This window comes from Aulostomus chinensis, chromosome 5 (genome assembly GCF_037954235.1).
Source record: "Aulostomus chinensis isolate RoL2024-O1b breed Wild chromosome 5, RoL_Achi_v1.0, whole genome shotgun sequence".
Lineage (NCBI taxonomy): Eukaryota > Metazoa > Chordata > Actinopteri > Syngnathiformes > Aulostomidae > Aulostomus > Aulostomus chinensis.
In genome coordinates, this window is record NC_141324.1 from 14023303 (window position 1) to 14043407 (window position 20105).

The window sequence follows — 20105 nt, forward strand, 5'->3', positions numbered from 1 at the left end:
GACGGGGACGTGACAAGGTGGAGCTACGGGTGGCAGCTTGAGCCTCTTCAGGTCTGCAGCCTCCTCCAGCAGCACCAGGATCTGGGATGAGGGGAGCCTGAAGAATAGTTTCAGAATACACCCACGTTCACAGTTCACCTCAGGAAAACGCCATGAAACAACAGAAAATGGTAGAAGAGATTTTGATTTATTCACATTGGTGAGACAGATGTGCCTCGTGGAGAATCATTTTCTACATCTACTGGTCCTGATGCTGAGACACCTGATTTCTCCATCAAAGGTCAGAAAAATCCTCTCAATCCTCCAGCAGGGCGTCCAGTCGCTGACACTCTCCACTCCCTCAACTTCGAGTATATTTTATTCAAGCATTAAATGAACAACTTCCATCCTCTGTCAGAGTTCTTCAAACCACGAACTGGAGATACATTCTTGATCAGCCTGATATGGAGGCTGTCTCCACTCAGGGGCCTCAGGAGGCCACAAATATCCAAACATCTTTGTTCATTTATCCTCACACAGAATGACTTCCACTATCTAGATGTAAACTTCCTACAAAAGAAAAGTGTGGCCATGAGTTCTCCAATGGCTCTGCCATAACAATCCCACTTCTGCCACTTCTTCTCTTACTGTCTTCTCCTAATTCTGTTCCTGCTCTCATCCTCATGTAATCACATTAAACTCTGAGGTGAGTTTAGATTTCATTTTTGGGAAATGCGTGTCTCTGTGGATTCATGTTTCCTCCCCAGCCACATAAATTCATGCATCTGATTTGACAGTGAGCGAAAACAGTAACAAATTAACAGTATTTTGCATCAACTTTGTTTTTCATTTTATATGGTGGAGCCTATCCCAGCGTCAACGGGCGAGAGGCGGGGTTCACCCAGGAAAGGTCGCCAGTCCATCGCAGGGCCAACACACAGAGACAGACAACCATTCACACTCACACCTACGGTCAATTTAGAGTATCCCAATTGTATGTTTTTGAACTGTGGGAAGAAGCTGGAGTACCAGAGAGAACCCTCGCAGATATGGGGAGAGCATGTAAACTCCACACAGTTTGTGTGGAGTGCCCGAGCCGGGACTCGAACCCGGAACCTTCTTGCTGGGAGGCCACAGTGCTAACCACTGCACCACCGTGCAGCCCATTTGTTTCATATTGTTTATGAAATACATGAAGCTTTTAAACCCATTAATCATTGCAAAAGCTAGTAAATTCAGACTGGAACGCTTTTAGTGTCTTTCGTACTGTCAGGTCTTTGTTGAGCTTTAATGGAGGATAAGATTCACTCAACGAGACCTGGAGCCTTGAGACGCGCAGGAGAGGAAGAGGAGGATGAAGAGTTGTGGTTGCTATGCTTGGTCTCCACGCGCATCATTCGCGATGATCCCGCGAACGTTAACATACGTCATCACGTGATCACAGTCAAGTTCTCGCAGTTTGCTGTCAGCAGCCGTTGGAGCAGACGTGTCTGAGCGACTTCTGACAGAGTTTCTCAGGAAAAAGCACTTTCACAAACCTTTGGAGGAGACGTCCAACATGGCAAAAGTAGGTTGTCCTGTTTTACTTCAATTCTGTGTTCACTTTGTTTGTTTGTCCTTTGTGTTGTTTTGCTGTTGACACTTCGTGAGGAGCTCAAATCCTCTGACGCACTGTCATTTCACCGGGAAGGCATTTTAGGATTTGAGACACAATTTGGAGAACAAAATAGCATTGAAACATATTGGTTTCAAAGTTGTTGACCACTGAGATAAATAATGAACCGACTTGATGTCTGAATGACTGGAGTCATGCTTCATTCAAGCTAACAGGTGAGCTGTTTATTTCTGAACTCGACTGAATCAGCTCAGCTTTGGTGATCAGAGCATCAGTTTCACATCAAGAGGACTGGACTTTTCTATGAGATTTAATGCAACATTTGGAAGTTTGCTTGTTCGTTGAAATCACTCACTTCAACGAATGAAACGGCAAATTCAACTGAAAACAGGGAGTTTGAAGTTGACATTTAACATCTGTGTGCGTGTGTGTGTGTGTGTGTGTGTGTGTGTATGTAAAACCTGCAATATTCAAAAACTCATCAGTTATAAAACCTCTTATTTCCCACATCAGCAGCTTAACATCTTTATTGAAACAGCGAATGAACATTTTTGAACAAATCACTGAAACTCAGGGAAATGTTATAAATCTGTTTTCCACATTGGAAAATCTTGTTCCTCATGTAGCTTTTATATTGCTGTGTGTGTGTGTGTGTTTACTGTAATAAATCTTTCCTGTTCAGATCAAAAATGTTAATTCATATTTATTTCTATCCCAGGCCGTAGAGCTGATTTGTTGTCATAAACACACTTTTAGAAAGTAGAAGAGAAACTGTTTTTCTGAATTTCAGCAGAAATGAACAGTTTGGTTCATTCTCTGACGTGTTGCTGTGTTGTACTAAAGAATTTAAAGAAGACATCAACGCTTGTTGGAAAGTGTAAAGCATGAATTAAATGTGGATTCATGTCAGAACCATGTGAGCAGAACAGGAAGTGAGTCAGCTTGGCTTTGACCTGGCTTCTGTCCAGGGGACGACCTCAAGATGGAGGAGCGTCTGGTTGTTGATGAGCTGGAGTGACAGAGCTCTGGTTGATCACCAGTACAGGTTCATCACACGGTCTCTGAGCAGCACAACGTGGATGTTAAGATGCGGGAATGAACTGGGACTCATGTTTGTATTGTTGAGAACTGATCATGTGATTTAGTTCGGTCCAGCAGCTGCAGGTGTGCTCAGGTGTCATGGATCAGTAGTGTGACTGGTTTCTGTCTCCAGGTGGATCAGCACCACTCTTGCTGCGTCAGGAAGCCCGACGTGAGGCTCGTCCTCAGGAAGGTGGGTGATTATCGATCTTCTGGTTCAAGCGTCTTCTGATTCACTTCAGTTTGGTCCAAGAGTTGAAGGTTTGATGGTTTCTGTCTTGGCAGCGTCTCTCCTGGATCTCAGTCCTGGTCCCAGACCCGGGAGGACGCAGCAGCCCCAGGATGGTCCTCAGGAGGGTGGGTCATTGCTGCTCCTTCAGGAGTCCCTTCATGTGTCCTGGATGTGGAGCAGGAGTCTGACGCTGGCTGTGTTTCTGTCTCCTCAGTGTCCCAGCTGGACCTCCACCGTGAAGCTGAGGCCTGCACCAGCTCCTGCCATCTGCTCCCCCCCGAAATCTCCTTCACTTTTTGCCCCTCCATCCTGCTCCACTCCTCTGGTCCTCTCCCCTCCCTCCTCCCCCTCCCACTTCTGCCCTCCCTCCAGCTCCACTCTGCTCATCCTCTCCCTTCCCCCCTCCCCCTCCATCTTCAAGCCTCCCTGCACCTCTACTCCTCTCCACTCCTCCGCCTCCTCCCTCTCTCCACCCTGCTTCTCCTCCTTGTCCTCCTCCTCTGACTTTTCCTCCTCCTCTGACTTTTCCTCCTCCAGCCTTTCCCTTTCCCCTCTCCCCCACCCTGCTCCCGTGGTCCTCTCCCCTCCCTCCTCCCCCTCCCTCTTTCTCCCTCCTTCCTCCTCTACTCCACTCGTCTGCTCACCTCGCTCCTCCTGCTCCTTCTTCTACCCTCCCTGCTGCTCCACTCCTCTCCATTGCTCTCCCTCCTCCTCCTCCGCCCCCTCCTCCTCTTCCCTTTCCTCTTCCTCCGAATTCTCCTCCACCTCATCCTCTTCCGTCCCCTCCTCTTCCACTTTCACAAGCTTGGATTTGATTTAACTTTTTCATGTTTTTGTGTGTGTGTGTGTGTGTGTGTGTGTGTGTGTGTGTGTGTGTGTTTGGGTGAGGGGGTCACATGACACCACTCCCCCTCAAAAGGATAGTTTGAGAGCTGCTGAGTCTCATTTATCACTTTTAAAGCTCTTTGATTCTCTTCCCTTATTTTGTCTCAGAGGTTTTTTTCCCCTCAGTTCCAGATCACCCAGGACCCCAAAATGCAGAGAAGATGTCAGATGAGACCAGAGGGACGGACAAGATGAGGGACGACCCGGAGACGAGAAGCAACATGAGGACGGACAAGGAGACCCTGAGATGAGAGCAGAGGTGAGAGATCAGAGCAGATCAGAGTTGAGGGCAGCAACATCTTAGAGAATCAGAGTGACACGAATTTAACTCTTTCAGGATTTATGAGTTGGAGGGCGAGTCTACAGCTGAACAAACCTGCTGTCTTCTGACATTTTACTCTACTGTTTTATCTGAAATTTCTTCTGTGGTTTTCCCTTTCAGCACTTTGGACGACGCCAAAGTGAAAAGAAGCAGATCCCTGCAGGACAAATGAGATGACGACAACTGGAAGAGAAGTGAGGGGAGGAAGAGACACGAAGGAGAAAAGGGAGAAGAAAACACAGCAATGAAGAGAAAAGCCACAAAAGGTAAACACAAAAACTAAACTACTACGACTACTGTGTTACCATGACAATAACATCTAAATGTTGTATCAGCCACCACCAGTCGGCAGCAGAGGCCACCACCAAGCTCCATCACAGGCCACCACCAGGCAGCAGCAGAGGCCACCTCCAGGCTCCAACATAGTCCACCACCAGGCTCCAGCAGAGGCCACAACCAGGCTCCAACAGAGGCCACCACCTGGCAGCAACGGAGGCCACCACCAAGCTCCAACAAAGGCCACAACTGGGCTCCAGAAGAGGCCACCACCAGGCGGCAGCAGAGGCCACCACCAGGCTTCGACAGGGGCCACCACCAGGCTCCAACAGAGGCCACCACCAGGCTCCAACAAAGGCCACTACCGGGCTCCAGCAGAGGCCACCACCAGGCGGCAGCAGAGGCCACCACCAGGCTCCAGCAGAGGCCACCACCAGGTTTCGACAGGGGCCACCACCAGGCTCCAAAAGAGGCCACCACCAGGCAGCAACGAAGGCCACCACCAGGCTCCAACAGGGGCAACCACCAGGCTCCAGAAGAGGCCACCGCGAGGCGGCGGCCGAGGCCACCACCACGCCCCAGCAGAGGCCACCACCAGGCTCAAGATGGGGCCACCACCGGGCTCCAGCAGAAGCCACCACCAGACTGCAAAGGAGGCCACCACCAGGCTGCAAAGGAGGCCACCACCAAGCCCCAGAAGAGGCCACCACCAGGCTTCAACAGGGGCCAACACCAGGCTCAAACAGGGGCCACCACCAGGCTCAAACAGGGGCCACCACCAAGCCCCAGCAGAGGCCACCACCAGGCTCCAGCAGAGGCCACCACCGGGCTGCAAAGGAGGCCACCACCAGGCTGCAAAGGAGGCCACCACCAAGTCCCAGAAGAGGTCACCACCAGGCTTCAACATGGGCAACCACCAGGCCCCAGCAGAGGCCACCACAAGGCTTCGACAGGGGCCACCACCAGGCTCCAGAAGAGGCCACCGCCAGGCGACGGCCGAGGCCACCACCATGCCCCAGCAGAGGCCACCACCAGGCTCAAGATGGGGCCACCACCGGGCTCCAGCAGAAGCCACCACCAGACTGCAAAGGAGGCCACCACCAGGCTGCAAAGGAGGCCACCACCAAGCCCCAGAAGAGGCCACCACCAAGCCCCAGAAGAGGCCACCACCAGGCTTCAACAGGGGCCACCACCAGGCTTCAACAGGGGCCACCACCAGGCTCAAACAGGGGCCACCACCAGGCTCAAACAGGGGCTACCACCAAGCCCCAGCAGAGGCCACCACCGGGCTCCAGCAGAGGCCACCACCGGGCCCCAGCAGAGGCCACCACCAAGCCACAGCAGAGGCCACCACCGGGCTCCAGCAGAGGCCACCACCTGGCTCCAGAAAAGACCATTGCAGGCGGCAGCCAAGGCCACCACCACGCCCCAGCAGAGGCCACCACCAGGCTCCAGCAGAAGCCACCACCAGGCAGCAACGGAGGACACCACCAGGCTCAAACAGGGGGCGCCACCAGGCTCCAACAGAGGCCACCACCAGGCTCAAACAGGGGGCACCGCCAGGCTCCAGCAGAGGCCACCACCAGGCGGCAGCAGAGGCCACCACCAGGCAGCAACGGAGGCCGCCACCAGGTTCCAACAGGGGCCACCACCAGGCTTAAACATGGGCCACCACCAGGCCCCAGCAGAGGCCACCACCAGGCCCCAGCAGAGGCCACCACCAGGCTCCAGCAGCCATGTGAAGAATGAACGTCAAACAGAGGAAACAGTCCACGGGTCAAAGAAATGACAGCTGCTGACAACCTGGAAGAGATTAAAGGTCAAAAAGAGTGACGACTGGATCTCTTTGAAAAATTATGCGGGGGTGGGGGGGTTTGACACATCAGTGGAGGGGTTTCCAAACTGCTTCAATGTATTTTCTTCATGGATGACGCAAGCGTTGGATGAAGTTATAAAAGAATTCAAAACAATGAAAACATGCTTTGATGTAAATACTTCATCACTGAATCTAGAAAACTAAACCTTCATGATGTTTAGTAACTGAGGGAAAGGCACTGGTGATTTGACTCCAAATCCAAAACACAACAAAGAAATGGATGTGGCTGTGAGGGCCTGTGGGGATTTTATTCATGTAGGGTTTCATATCTGATGGTGGAATCTTCCAGCAGCCTGACACAAAAACCTTTCCATCCTCATTTGGTGGAGCTGCTCAAATATGTGACAGTCAGAACTCAAAGAGGAAAAATAATGAATTTAATTGGATGTTTCCCCACAGAAGTCGTTCCTGTTCTTGTTACAGCTTGAGACTTAAAACCCTCATGGAGGAGATTTTTGCTCTGTGGAGGTTCTTTTATTTTTCCCCTTCCATGAGGTGTCAAACAGCTGAAGACACTGGTAATGGTACTCCTGGTGTACTGGGATGGGGTTCGATTCCCTGCTGTGTCCTGCTGACTGGTTGACATTTCCATGAAAGCCCTCAATTTCCACTCCAGCAATTGGAACAATTCTCAATCCACTGGTGTAAAGACGTCTGCTTCCCAGTCTGATTGTTGGGGGAAAGTCCTTTTTGGATCAGTGCGTCTCACATGAATGAAACCATACTTGTTTTACTGGTGTTTGGCCAGCATGTCAGTATTGTTTTAACTGGTGGAGCACTTCCTGTATCCAGTTATACATCCATAACACACATGGGCTGAGTGGCCATGAGCCTGACCTGACCAGCTCCACAAAATGTGCCTGTTGTGACCCTGCAGACCCCAGACCTGTAAACAGGAGGAGAATTTGGCAAATATGCTAATAAACTGTAGCCTGTAGCGTCATGACGCTGTACTGGGAGTGACTGGAGGAAGCTCTGGAGTTCTAGAATCTTTTCCACAACTCTGACTGATTTAACCTCTTGATGTCTTAGCGATTAAAGAGTGATCATGTTTTATTACATTCAAGCAAAATTACAGCACAACAAAAGTGCAAAGCAATAAAAACATTGAGTGATGACATTAAATATCCTTGAGGATATGACATGAACCAGAAGGAGTCAATGACAGAGACATGAAGGAAGTACACGTCTGTAGCAACGTGTGACGTATGTTTACCTTCCTTTTTTAAGAACATGTCATGGACCCCAGCTGCTGACACGTCCATGTTCCATCATCGTATGACCAGAGGTGTTTCTGGAGAGTTGTGATTGCTGCGTGACAGCAACATTGATTTGTAACTGCAGTGACAAAATGTCAACATGGTGTTTACACAACTCAGCTCAACCTTCAACCACAATGTGGGTTGGAGTGACGGGGAGGCCCTGTTTTTTAACTCACTAAAAGAAGATGGTGGTCCAAAGCAGCGTTTTGTAGAAAACCATTTAAAAAAGAAATCACGTTGATTCTCGTGCCGTGTCTCTGTCTGAATATGACAGCTCTCTGTGGCCATCAGCAGTTTCATATGATTCAACCACCTGGTGGGGAGATGAGACGACTCAGACAGACGGACGACGGATGGAGATTTCTTGGTTTTATAGGAAGATGGTAATAAATCCTGCAGACTTCCATCCATCCATTTTCTTCCGCTTATTCCTGTTAAGGGTCACGGGGGGCCTGGAGACTTTCCCAGCAGCTACGGGCGAGAGGTAGGGTTCACCCTGGACAGGTCACCAGTCCATCACAGGGCCAACATAGAGACAGACAACCATTCACACTCACAGTCACACCTACGGTCAATTTAGAGTATCAATCAGCCTACCTGGAGACTTCATATCTGACAATTACATTGACTTGTTCTTCTCACTGAAACCAGGCTGTGTGATGATGGGCATGTTAGTCTGAATCAATCCACTCCTCCCAGTCACATTAACACTCACATTCCTCCAGGCTCTGGCCGAGGAGGTGGAGTTGCTGCCATTTTTGACAAATAAATTTCAATTCATTTGAAAGCCAGATTCTCAGTTCGTCTCTTCCAGCCTCAGAAACTCTACAGCCACTTCTGTTTATTATTGTGTTCCATCTTCCTGGTCCTTACTTTGATGTTTTATCTGAATTCTCAGAGTTTCTAACCAGTTTAGTTCTCAAATCAGATCAAGTCATGATTGTAGGTGACCTCAGTGTTCATGTGGATGTTGATAACGACTGTCTGGGTGCTGCATTTCTCTCTCTTCTAGACTCAATTGGTTTCCATCAGTCTGTTCATGAACCCACTCACTGTCACAACCACACCCTCCACCTCGTCCTGACGTATGGAATTGAAGCTGAACATCCAGTTGTGTTTCCACAGAACTCAGAGAGTCACATATCATCTGGCAAGACAGCCTTAAAAGTTAGAAGAATGCCCTTCGTATAGCGAGAGCAGCCTTCTACTCAGCACTAATCTAGAAACACAAGAACAACCCCTGGTTCCTCTTCAGGACTGTGACCAGACTGACAGAGAGCCACAGCTCTACTGAACCAAGCATTCCTGTTTCCCTGGGCAGCAAAGAGTTCATGGACCTCTTTAATGACAAAATTGTCCTTCTTAGAGAGAAAATTCACCTCCTCCTGCCATCAGTTGACAACATGGCACCGATAGCCTCAGAAGCCTGAGAGGCAGCTGGAGGACCAGACATACACTTTGACAGTTTTTCTATCGTTAGTCTTCATGAGCTCAGTTCAATCCTTTCCTCCTCTAAACCTCCACCTGTCTTCTAGACCCCATCCCAACCAAGCCACCCCTCGTTAGCCCCTCCCTCTTAGATATGATCAATGTGTCGCTGTTATCTGGTTACGTCCCACAGTCCTTTAAAGTTGCAGTAATTGGACCCCTCCTCAAAAGAGCAACCCTGGATCCAGAACTTCTACCAACTACAGACCAATATCAAATCGTCCATTTCTCTCAGAAATTCTGGAGAAAGCAGTTGCTAAACAACTCTGTGACTTCTCCACAGCAACAGCTTATTAGAGGATTTCCAGTCAGGGTTCAGGTTCATCAGAGCACAGAAACAGCACTCGTCAAAGTTACCAATGACCTCCAACTACCATCAGATGAGGGACTGGTCTCTGTGCTGGTCTGATGAGATCTCAGTACAGCTTTTGATACCATTGACCACCATATCCTTCTACAGAGCCAGAGCCTTCAGCTCTCAGGCTCCCCTCCTGTGGAACCGTCTCCCAGTTTTGGTCCAGGATGCAGACACCCTCTCGACCTTTAAGAGCAGACTAAAGACCTTCCTTTTTGATCAGGCTTACAGTCAGAACTGCTTAGGCTGGGCCTTAGATATGCTGCTGGAGGCTTAGACTGCTGGGGGATCTCCCATGGTGCACTGGGCTTCTCTCTCCTCCTCTCTTTCCTCTCTGTCCTCCTATATTTGTCATCCATAAATCTTACTCATACGTGTTACTAACTCGTCTTCTTCTCCAGAGCCTTCGGGCTCCCCTCATCCCAGATCCTGGTGCTGCTGAAGGAGGCTGCAGACCTGAAGAGGCTCAAGCTGCCACCCGTAGCTCCACCTGCTCATGTCCCTGTCTGTCCATCAGTGTCTTCCCTTTCTCTCCCTCTTTATCTCTGTCCCTCTCTTTCCTTCTGTATATCTGTCTTCCTCCATTATCTGTCTTTGTCTCTTCCCCGCTCTCCTGCTCTCTTTCCCTCCAACAGGTCAAAGCAGAAGGCCGTCCCCACTGAACCTGGATCTGCTGGACGTTCCTCCCTGTTAAAAGGAAGGTTTTTGTCGTTGTTGTTGCAGGATGTGCTGCTGGTGGAGAATTGTTGGGTGTAAATTCATTGAAGGAGTGAGGAACTGGACCTGCTCTACTAGTGAAGAGTCATGAGGTAACTTTTGTTGTGATTTGGTGCAACATAAATAAAACTGACTTGACACAAATTTCCCTGTGTGGGGTCAATAAAGTTCTACCATCTATCTTTCTATCTATCAATCTGTTTATCTATCAGTCTATCTATCTATCTGTCTGTCTATCTATCTATCAATCTATCTATCTATCTACCTGCCTGTCCATCTATCTATCTGTCTATCTATCTATCTATCAATCTATCTATCCATCTATCTATCTATCTATCTATCTATCCATCTATCCATCTATCTGTTTGTCTATCCATCTATCTATCTATCAATCTATCTGTCTGTCTATCTATCTCAGTCTATCTATCTGTCTATCTATATCTATCTATCGATCTGTCTGTCTATCTATCTGTCTATCTATCTATCCATCTATCTGTCTGTCTATCCATCTATCTATCTATCAATCTATCTATCTGTCTATCTGTTTGTCTATCTATCTATCTATCTATCTATCCATCTATCAATCTATCTGTCTGTCTATCTATCTATCAGTCTATCAATCTGTCTATCTATATCTATCTATCAATCTGTCTGTCTATCTATCTGTCTATCTATCTATCCATCTATCTATCTATCTGTCTATCTATCTATCTGTTTGTCTATCTATCTATCTGTCTATCTATCTATCTATCTGTCTGTCTATCCATCTATCTGTCTATCTATCTATCTGTCTGTCTATCTATCTATCTGTCTATCTAAATGGCTCAGGCTTAGAGAGTGGATTATCTGATGATGAGATGTTTCTTCATTGAAAGGATCCAACTCAAGATGATCCAAGATCCGTTTACCGTAAATGACCAATTAATAGCCCAGTTTCAAACTGCTGCCGGGTCTCATATCATGGCCGAGGGTCCGCCCTCATTTTGTAAAACAGCCGCCTGTCACAAATAAATGGCAGGTTCGTTTCAACGCCTGGGGGCCATCATTTGAGATTAATTTGATCTTAACTTGGTTTCATGGAAGATCTTGCCATTTATTTTAACTTACCAGTGATTTATGTCACATGATGTCAGTGCACCGCAAACAGCAAATCTTCAAGCTCACGATTCCACACAAAAAAATAATAGTAATGGCCCAGTGCTGGCCAGTGCCAAAATAAATTAAAGCCTGTCACCAATAGACGCCTGGTCTCTTTTAAACGCCTGGGGTCCACATTGATTTTGCAAAAGAAACGCCCAGGCTACTAATTGGTCATTTATGGTTAAGTTGTAACTATTTTCTACACAATAATATTTGCTCCATACTTTGTTGAGATAATACTGTAGGGACACCATAGGGAATCTTGAAAAGCCCCTTTGATGTCTATAATAGTGGATATAGTTGTGTGTTCCTGTAAATAGTTGTGCTATTATATTTTTTTTAATTCATGCATGTGCCTTTTAAACAAATCGTATTTTTCATCAACAGCCGAATATGTTTTTATTTCAGTAAAATGGCTTTTATTCTCGCCATGCACACACCACATGTTTTTGCCAGTTGTGAAGTCATCGAACGTCCCACCATCATGGTGCTACTATTGTCAGACGAAAAATCCCCAACTCAATATGCAAAGATATGTGTCCTGGAACCCTTCCATGATGAGAAACATTTAGAAAATCCAAAAATGTTGTCACATGAAAAAAACATTGTGTTTAACATTTTTTTTTAATAAAATATAAGCAAGTGGTACCAAGTGAACTGATGGCACAGCTGGATGGCGTAGACTGGCGTTCACCATTCACTCATTGCAGGTTATCCTCTCTTCCAAACGTATCAATTTGGCACTGCCGACTCCATTCTCTCAACTGTGTCTCATGCTTCTACTGCGTATCACTGGTGGTGTGTGGTGTCAGTCTCAGATTCACTGATTCCTTTTTGTAACATCAGGTCATTGCTGACCTCTTGCAAGGAAGTGAAAAGTACAGTATCGCTCATCGTATAATTCTGTTTTATCATGACTACCCCATTACAGTCTCGTCACTGAGATCGTCTCGCTGCATTTTATTCATCTCAGGTTCGTTTGCTCTCACTTTTCTGTTTCCTCATCTCCACTTTGTCTTTGCAGGTTTCCAACCATACCATCGTCTTTCAAGGTCATTGCTGACCTTCAGCCTTTGAAGGCTCGCAGCATCACATCAGCCTTTGCAGGCAAGCAAGCATCAGTGGCCTCTGCCTTGCAGACTCAAAGGCAGCACCAAATCAGCCTGAGGTTCTATCGTGAGCTTGCGCCCTTGAATTCTGGGGATCCATCTCACAGCTGTTCTGAGATGATGTCCTGGTGGAGTCAAGTGCCAAAGACTCATACTTGGGTTTAGGAGCTTCTCCCGTCTCTCTTCCTCTTCATTCTGCCGTAGTTAATCTTGCAGGTCCAGTCGGGATACTTCTCTGCGTGGAGTTTCCTGGCAGCTGCTGCTTGCTCAAAGTATTTAGCCCTCACTTCTTCAGGAAGGGCCCTCCACCTCTCCCCCAAGACTTGACTAATGACACGATTGTCTTGGACGTTGAGCTCGTTCTTGACGTTCTCCCTCTGCTCCCCCACGAAGATCATGTAGGCGTTCAAAGGCTTCTTGATGTACGAGTCCTTGTACGGCTGCTGGACTTTAGCCTTTCTCTTTCTGGTGATTTTGTTTGTTCTTGGTGGAGGAGCTGTGGCTGGTGCAGCTTCTGTTGGTACAAACCTGTACACAACCTGTCCTCCCATCATTCCAACCGCACGCAGGGCACGGACAGGTCCATTGTTGGGGGGTGGTGGGGCAGCGGGGGGGTTGGCAGCTGCTGCGTGATGTGGCCAGTAGTGGCCATTGATGACAGCACCCGTCTGTCTATTGAGGGGAAAGAGCTGTCCGTGCTGATGAGGCTGTAGACGGTTGTGGGTCCAGTTGGGTGCAGCCGTGGCAGCTCCTGGACCATATCCCATCTGGATGTTCCCATAGTAGCCTCGGTCCTGACCTGCCACTGGCTGGGGGAGGTAATTATTGAACCAGAACCCAGGAGGGTCATCTGGTTGAGGGTACACTTGTTGAGGATAAACTGGTCGGGGATTAACTGGCTGAGCGTGGTAATTGTTGAACCATAACCCAGAAGGGTCATCTGGTTGAGGGTAAACTAGTGAGGTGTGAACTGGTGAGATGTGAACTGGTGAGATGTGAACTGGTGAGGTGTGAACTGGTGAGATGTGAACTGGTGGAGTGTGAAATGGTAAGGTGTGAACTGGTTGAGGGTGAACTGGTGAGATGTGAACTGGTGAGATGTGAACTGGTGAAGTGTTAACTGGTGAGATGTGAACTGGTGAAGTGTTAACTGTTGAGGTGTGAACTGGTTGAGGGTGAACTGGTGAAATGTGAACTGGTTGAGGTTGATCTGGTGATCTTTGATCCGTATTGAACCATAACCCAGCAGGGTCAGCTGGTTGAGGGTCAACTGCTTGAGGTTGATTGGTATTCAACCATAACTCCAAAAGGTCGTCTGCTTGAGGGTGATCCGTGTCAAAATATAACCAAGCAGGATCAACTGGTTGAGGGTGATCCATATCGAACCATAACCCAGGAGGACTGAATGGTTGAGGTTGATTAGTGTTCTCAAATGGAACAAATTCTCTGTTACTCATGATCGTCTTTCAACTCCTGATTCTCCAAACCACCGTAGCACCAGCAGAAGAAGAAAGCTCCTGAGTCTGGTTGTCTGCAGGTATCCTGGGTGGATGTTTGTGGGAATCACCCAGTTAGTCTCATAAATGACAACTATCAACTGTCAGCCCAGCCATCTCTGTCATCTCAGTCATCTCAGCCACTGTGATGTCACCTGACCTACTGGCCAACAGTGACTGGGAGGAACTCCTTCACCTGACACTTTTGTCTCGCCCTCTGCCCCCAAGATCATGTAGTCCAGGATCTGGGTGGTGTTGGTATTCTACATACTGTAATTGAATTTTACTCCACATAGAGACATGAGCCACGTTTACATGCAGACTTTTTCTTCATTCCGATTAAAATTATTCCGAATGAAGAGCTCAGGTCTACTGTTTACATGTGACGTGATCTATTCCAATCTGGTGTTTACATGTGCCACTTCATTTAATCGGAACCGTTGTGTTACGGCTGTGTCACATGCAGAGGGATGTAAACATCACGTGACTGATCAATGGTGGAGGTTCTATCGTGTGATCAGCACAGTCGTTCCGATTGTGTTGCCACATTTATTCAAGCAAAAGCTTGATACGAAGGCGCTTCTACTGGAAGCAAGGAAGAGGAGACGGCGTACAGAAGGGGGCCTTTTTGTTTTTATTTCACGGTGTTGGCCCGTGCTGCTCGTTTTCGTTGAGCTTGACGTGGACTTTTTTGAACAGATCAGAATTTCTTTTTTCCTACCGTCTAAGCGTGCGATAATGTTCAGATCTTGAAGGGTCTCTATTAAAAATAAACTCTCCGCCGCAGACCAGTTCTGCGCGCACTGCTGCTTGGAAGCCACCATTTTTTCAAGTGAGGAAACGTCACTGCGCATTTACGTCAAGACAGAGCACGCGCAAGCAGATTCACCGTAAGAACACCTCTGTCAAACTAGATGGCCACTGTTCTCCAAGCCACACTGTCCCTAAAAACAGCAGCTTGACACGAACCCTAGGGATCCATTCACACAAAGTGCGTGACTCTAGACACACATCCGTTGCTCTCCAATATCTCTGGAATGGTTCATCAGCGCTCATTCACACACATATCACATGAAACTACACAGCTGCACCTTTACAATGGTACCTACCTATTTTTTGTGTTCAAGTATTTGTTAAAAAAATAATTTTGGAGTTTGGCTGAGTTTAATTATAAAGCTGTGCACTGATGCGCTCTCCTTTTGCTCATTGAAATCACTCACAAACCCGTCATCAGACAAATATGGCACATGTATCATATGAAACGGCAGAAACTGAGCTTTCCAATGATAAAAGACACATACATGTGCATCCAATGTAACTTTTTACAACCGGACTGATTAAAGACTACAAAATAATAAGTTGCCTAATTTGTTTACTTGAGTATTTCACTTGTACTTGTCAATCACATTACAGAGAAGAACAACGTATCTTCTCTTAAACCTGGGTGTCATGTTTTCCTCCATGGCAAACTACGTCCATAATCTGGTTCTGATCATTGCAAATTCCTACAGGATGTCCAGTGTCAGTGTGACATTGAGTCCTTTGTTGAATGATGGGAGAGTTTTGCTTCTCAAAACCTTCTCCAAGTAAACAGAAGAGCACAGGAGCACCCATTTTACGCATGGACGCTGCTGTACATGAGCTGCTATTGGTCTCTGACTCCTCCTCATCTACCTGCGTTGTGGTAAGCGTGTGACCTCACTTCCTGTTTGTGCATTGCTGAATATCGTGCTTTGCGTCGTTGCGCGAGCTAAAGTGTGATCATCCCCGCAAATTCCTTATTCGTAAACTAATTACCTGCCCAAACTACATATCTATTTGCTTTTATTTGGCCGAAGTTTAAAGACCATCTGTCTTGTAGCGACAGTCTTTCTCTCTGTAAACTCTCCACTCCAAGCTAGCAATGGCTGCCCCCTCTCCTCTCTCCTGCTCAGTGTGCCACTTGTTCAGTTACTCCTCAGCCTCCTTTAGTGATACTGATAAGTGCGTTTATTGTAGTTTGTTTGTAGCGTTGGAGGTGAGGCTCAGCGAGGTTGAATTGGACCTGTGGTGGCTCTGCACCGATGGATTCAAACAATTAGCCGCTAGAGCTAGCCAGTCCCCGTTAGCTGGCGTGGACCGTCCTAAAAAATTAGTTTGAAAATCTATATGTATACGACAAAATGATCAACATTACATTCCCTGCCTGTCTAAGAAATAAATAAATAAATAAAAATAAAAACATAAATGATTTCAAAATAAGTGTCCTTTAGTGAGGTGAAAGAAATAAAGGTGGTTCAGTGTCTCTGGGCCTTGGTGTGTGTGTGTGTGTGTGTGTGTGTGTGTGTGTGTGTGTGTGTGTGTGAGTTTGTTTCTTAAAATGGGTTATTCTTCTCCCTGGGTAGGTTTAGTATGATCTTATCTTTATCTCAAAGGAGAGTGCTGATGGTCCCAAAGACACCTCGGCTGGCCACACCAGGATCTTGGTCCATTCACTGCCAACGTCTGTGGTTCGTTGGCCACTGACCATCAGGGTCAGGTTCAGATGATTTCTCTCTCTAAAAAATAACAATCGGAGGTGTCGTGAGGAGCTATTGGAATTATTCAGCTCCACTCTTTCTCTCACGGCTTTTATCCAGGGTCTCAGCAAGATAGTCACGCACTCTGTTAACGTCTCGTTTCAGAGAGTGAATACATGCTGAGGACGTACCTGCCACCTGCTGGCGAGGCAGGGAATTACACTCTCACAAAGACAACTCTGGAACCTGTTGTGGGTTCCATGTGGAAACGCTGTTGACCGCAGCTGTAATTTCTCACCACGCTGCAGTTTTTTGCTCGCCTTTCACACCTGATTTCAGGACAGCAAACAAGGCCAAACGGTGCTCGTCTGCCAGACTCGTGTGTCTCCACTCCAGCCTCTGAAAAGGTTTTTTTCTCTCTGCCGGCTTGCGTCTCTCCATGTCGTAAACTCGAGGGGTGCGGCTTCTAAACCGTGTGTTTATAGAGGGCGTGACATGACAATTGAGATGGATTTCAGCCATTTATCTCCAGCCGCTCGTTCCTTCGCTGGGATCAGTGTGGTCCGCATGTTTCACAAATCTCAAGTGAGTCCTGTCCAAGTTTTTCCATGTAATTTTATGAGGTAAGTTCAATGTCAGGGTCCCATTTCATTCACTGTTTCTACATGCTGAGTCTGTGTGAAGAACCTGAATAAAGTTGATGCAAACACATCCATCAACTTCATGTGTTCACCTCCAGGAAAGGTGTACTTTCACATGAACCCTATGTGTTAAAGTATACACACAATAGTGATGCATTTCAAATATGCTGTCCTGTCTCGGCCTGCTGGTAAAACCACAAAGCAACACACAGCACTGATCTGACAACTTTATTGGCAGCACCTTCAAAATGACAGTGACTGTTAAAGGTGTCAGCGCCTCATGGCTGCTGCTGTACACCTGTTGTGTTGGCACCTGAACTTTGTTTAAAGACAAGTCACTGCCACAGTGTGCGTTCGCCTCAACACAAAGACAAACAAGTGGAAGAACAGGAACAGAAAGCTTTCATGCTCTTCAGACTCTGGGTGCAGCGGCGCAGTGGAACACAGTCAAGCAGGAACTGATCTTGAACATTCAGCACCTTCCAACTTTGAGGAACTTTCTGTTTGACTTTTTGCAATTAGAAAAAAAGTCAAGGCTGTTATACTACAGATGACATCTAAATGAATGGTGAATGCTCCCGTCGTCTTCAGGTCAAGAAAGGAAGGAGTGAGGGAGGAAGAGAAGGAAACAAATAAAGAATGAAGGCAGAAAGAAGGAAGTGAGGAGGGAGGAGTGAAAGAAAGTAGGAAGGAAGGAATGAAGACTGGAGGAAGGATGGATGACAGAAGGAAGGGAGAAAGGATCGGGGGAAGAGAGATGGAAAGGAGGACTCAAAGACGGGAAGGAGAAAAAGAAGGAAGGGAAGAAAGGAGGAACCATGACAGAAGGAAAGAGATCAGAAGAAAGGGAGGTAGAAAGGATAGAGGGGGAAAGATGGAAAGGGGGAAGAAAGAAGGAAGGAAACAAGGAAGTGAGGAGGGTGGCAAGAAAGAGGGAAGGAGGGGACGAAGGAAAGAAGAAACAGTCAAAAGAGTTGGGGTCATTTTGACCCCGGAGGAAAACACAAAGGAAACATTTCACAATTCTGATGATGCAAATACGCTTCTGAACCTGCGTTGCACTGCATTGGAGTGCACACACCTACCTGATAAAATGGCCACCCAGCAAAGACTGCATTACAACAAGGATTCAACCAGAAAATACATCCCATAATGAACACACCAACACCACCATTTGGAAGCTCAGTACAGCAGTCCTTTGAAAAAGGTCAAATCAAATAAGACAATTCTAATGAACAGAAATTATTCAAGGTGAACTAAAAAAGTAGATAAAAACTGAAGTCCTAATTAGGGCTGCAGCTGTCGATTGTTTTAGTAATCAGGTCTTCTACTGAAAATTAATCAGAATGAATAAAACCTCTTTCTGCTTAGTGAAACAACAAGAATGAACACAAGAGAAAATGAGACATTTTTAGTTTCATTTCTTCAATTCACGTTCTGCACAGCAGCAGCATCGTGTACCGACATTTTCAGAAGCAACTAAGCACAAATAAAACTTAAATGAGGAATTGATCAAATTAAAATACTTCCAACTTTGTATTTCTTTTAAGTGGAGTGCTTTAAACCAACATATGAAGGAGAATCAAGGCAAAGGCCACTCCTCCTTATCAGTCTCTTTCATGATGTGTGTGTGTGTGTGTGTGTGTGTGTGTTTGTGTGTGTGTGTGTGTGTGTGTGTGTGTGTGTGTGTGTGTGTGTGTAAACCTTTAAAGGAGCACTTGATTGCAATGAAGGAAGGCGTGGCTTCTACTTTGCTTTGGGTCTTGGATACTTGGCCAGCAGGCATGAACGTCAGCTTTCGAAATCTGGGATCCAAAGCAGCAGCAAGCGGGGTGATGATTGGAGACTCAGGAGTAAACTCAGTTCGTCCTCCACATCTTTGTGTGACCTCTTCTGGAGCATGAGTCTGGAACAACTTCACAGGTGCAGTCTCAAGTTCTGGACTTTGTATTTTCTGCTGAAGTTTGCACACAAGATGTGGAAGTACTAGAGTGTGACATGTTGTGGTCCACTCAGAAACATTGTGGCTGATTGAAAGGGGCTCAAGGACGTGGTTCAGCTCCTCAATCAGGTTCCACTGTTCAGGTTTGAGGTCCAGGTAGTGTTTCCCTCTGTGGGGCACTGCTGGGTCGGAGAGTGTGGCAGTCCATCTCGGTTCTTCTAACCTGGACAACATGGTGGAAGTGCAGTTCCAGCACATGCAGACATCTTGCACCAGCGTGTTCTCCTTGACAACCAATTGTTTCTGCTTGTCCTTCAACTTGGTGCTTGCCAGTTCACTCTTTTTTAAGACTCTTGAGTCTTCAAATATCTTTGCACAACCAAGTTGAGGGTGTGCCCTGCCAGCGCAGACAGACAGGACCACCTGTGCCTTTCTTGTAGAACCTTTGCTGCTGCTACAACATGAGGGCCGTTGTCGTGGACGACAGCCTTTATTTTCTCTGCTGAAATGTTAAATTTAGCAACCACCTCCTCAATCCACTGTGCAATATTTTCATTTTCATCTGTCTCTCCTCAAGGGACATTGTTGTCAGGCAGTGGGACACCATGTTCCAGGTCTTCCCAAGATAGTGGCATGTCACCCCCATATCAGCCTCTGTTGCAATCATGTCCAAATATCAGTTCTGTCAGGTCCTTTCACGTCAAGAAACACAGAGATGATAATGAGCTTGATTTGTTTATTAAAGTACAAACTGGCGGTACGGCTCTGTTCACAGGAGTCCCCTGATATTTTTCATGAGCGCCATGAAACAGGGGACCAGCAGCGTGAGGGAAGGTTCTCCCAGTTTAAGACTGGAAGAGCAATTATACCCCCGTGAACAGAGCAGCAACATGACATGGAACGATCTACGCCATGTTATACACAACGAAGTAGAGCTGGGGAGGTGGTGGGTAGCAAGTTGCAAGTTGGAGAAGCAGGAGCACCTGGAGGAGCAGACAAGCAGCAGACAGAGCAGCATAAACCAGAAATTAGCATTGCGGTAGTTGAGGCCGGTTGACATTTAAAGTTTGAAAGGAGCCAATCAGAAGCGAAAGATTTGATCAGCTGATGCGGAGCAGCTGCAGATCGGCTGATTAATCAGTTTGACTGACGGACAGCAAAGCCAACAGCGCTTGACTACCACGGCCTGACA

General features: G+C 47.0%; 3 protein-coding genes across 3 annotated transcripts; 2 read left to right on the forward strand and 1 right to left on the reverse strand.

The window, feature by feature from the left end:
- The first annotated feature begins 1455 nt into the window (after window positions 1-1455).
- Window positions 1456-3774, forward strand: LOC147261342 (uncharacterized). The gene is made up of 4 exons (XM_086203326.1): window positions 1456-1546; window positions 2808-2867; window positions 2960-3031; window positions 3121-3774. The coding sequence occupies exons 1-4, from the start codon at window positions 1538-1540 to the stop codon at window positions 3724-3726; spliced, it is 747 nt and encodes a 248-aa protein (XP_086059452.1). The 5' UTR covers window positions 1456-1537; the 3' UTR covers window positions 3727-3774.
- Window positions 3775-3780: 6 nt separating this feature from the next.
- Window positions 3781-6224, forward strand: LOC147261343 (uncharacterized). Its single transcript, XM_086203325.1, has 3 exons — window positions 3781-4050; window positions 4234-4379; window positions 4449-6224. Exons 2-3 carry the CDS (start codon window positions 4358-4360, stop codon window positions 6176-6178), a joined length of 1752 nt encoding a protein of 583 aa, XP_086059451.1. The 5' UTR covers window positions 3781-4050; window positions 4234-4357; the 3' UTR covers window positions 6179-6224.
- A 4474-nt stretch (window positions 6225-10698) lies between these two features.
- LOC147261344 (uncharacterized) lies at window positions 10699-13876 on the reverse strand. Its single transcript, XM_086204909.1, has 2 exons — window positions 11877-13876; window positions 10699-11776 (listed from the first exon to the last, which is right to left on the reverse strand). The coding sequence occupies exon 1, from the start codon at window positions 13791-13793 to the stop codon at window positions 12498-12500; it is 1296 nt and encodes a 431-aa protein (XP_086061035.1). The 5' UTR covers window positions 13794-13876; the 3' UTR covers window positions 10699-11776; window positions 11877-12497.
- Window positions 13877-20105: the final 6229 nt, after the last annotated feature.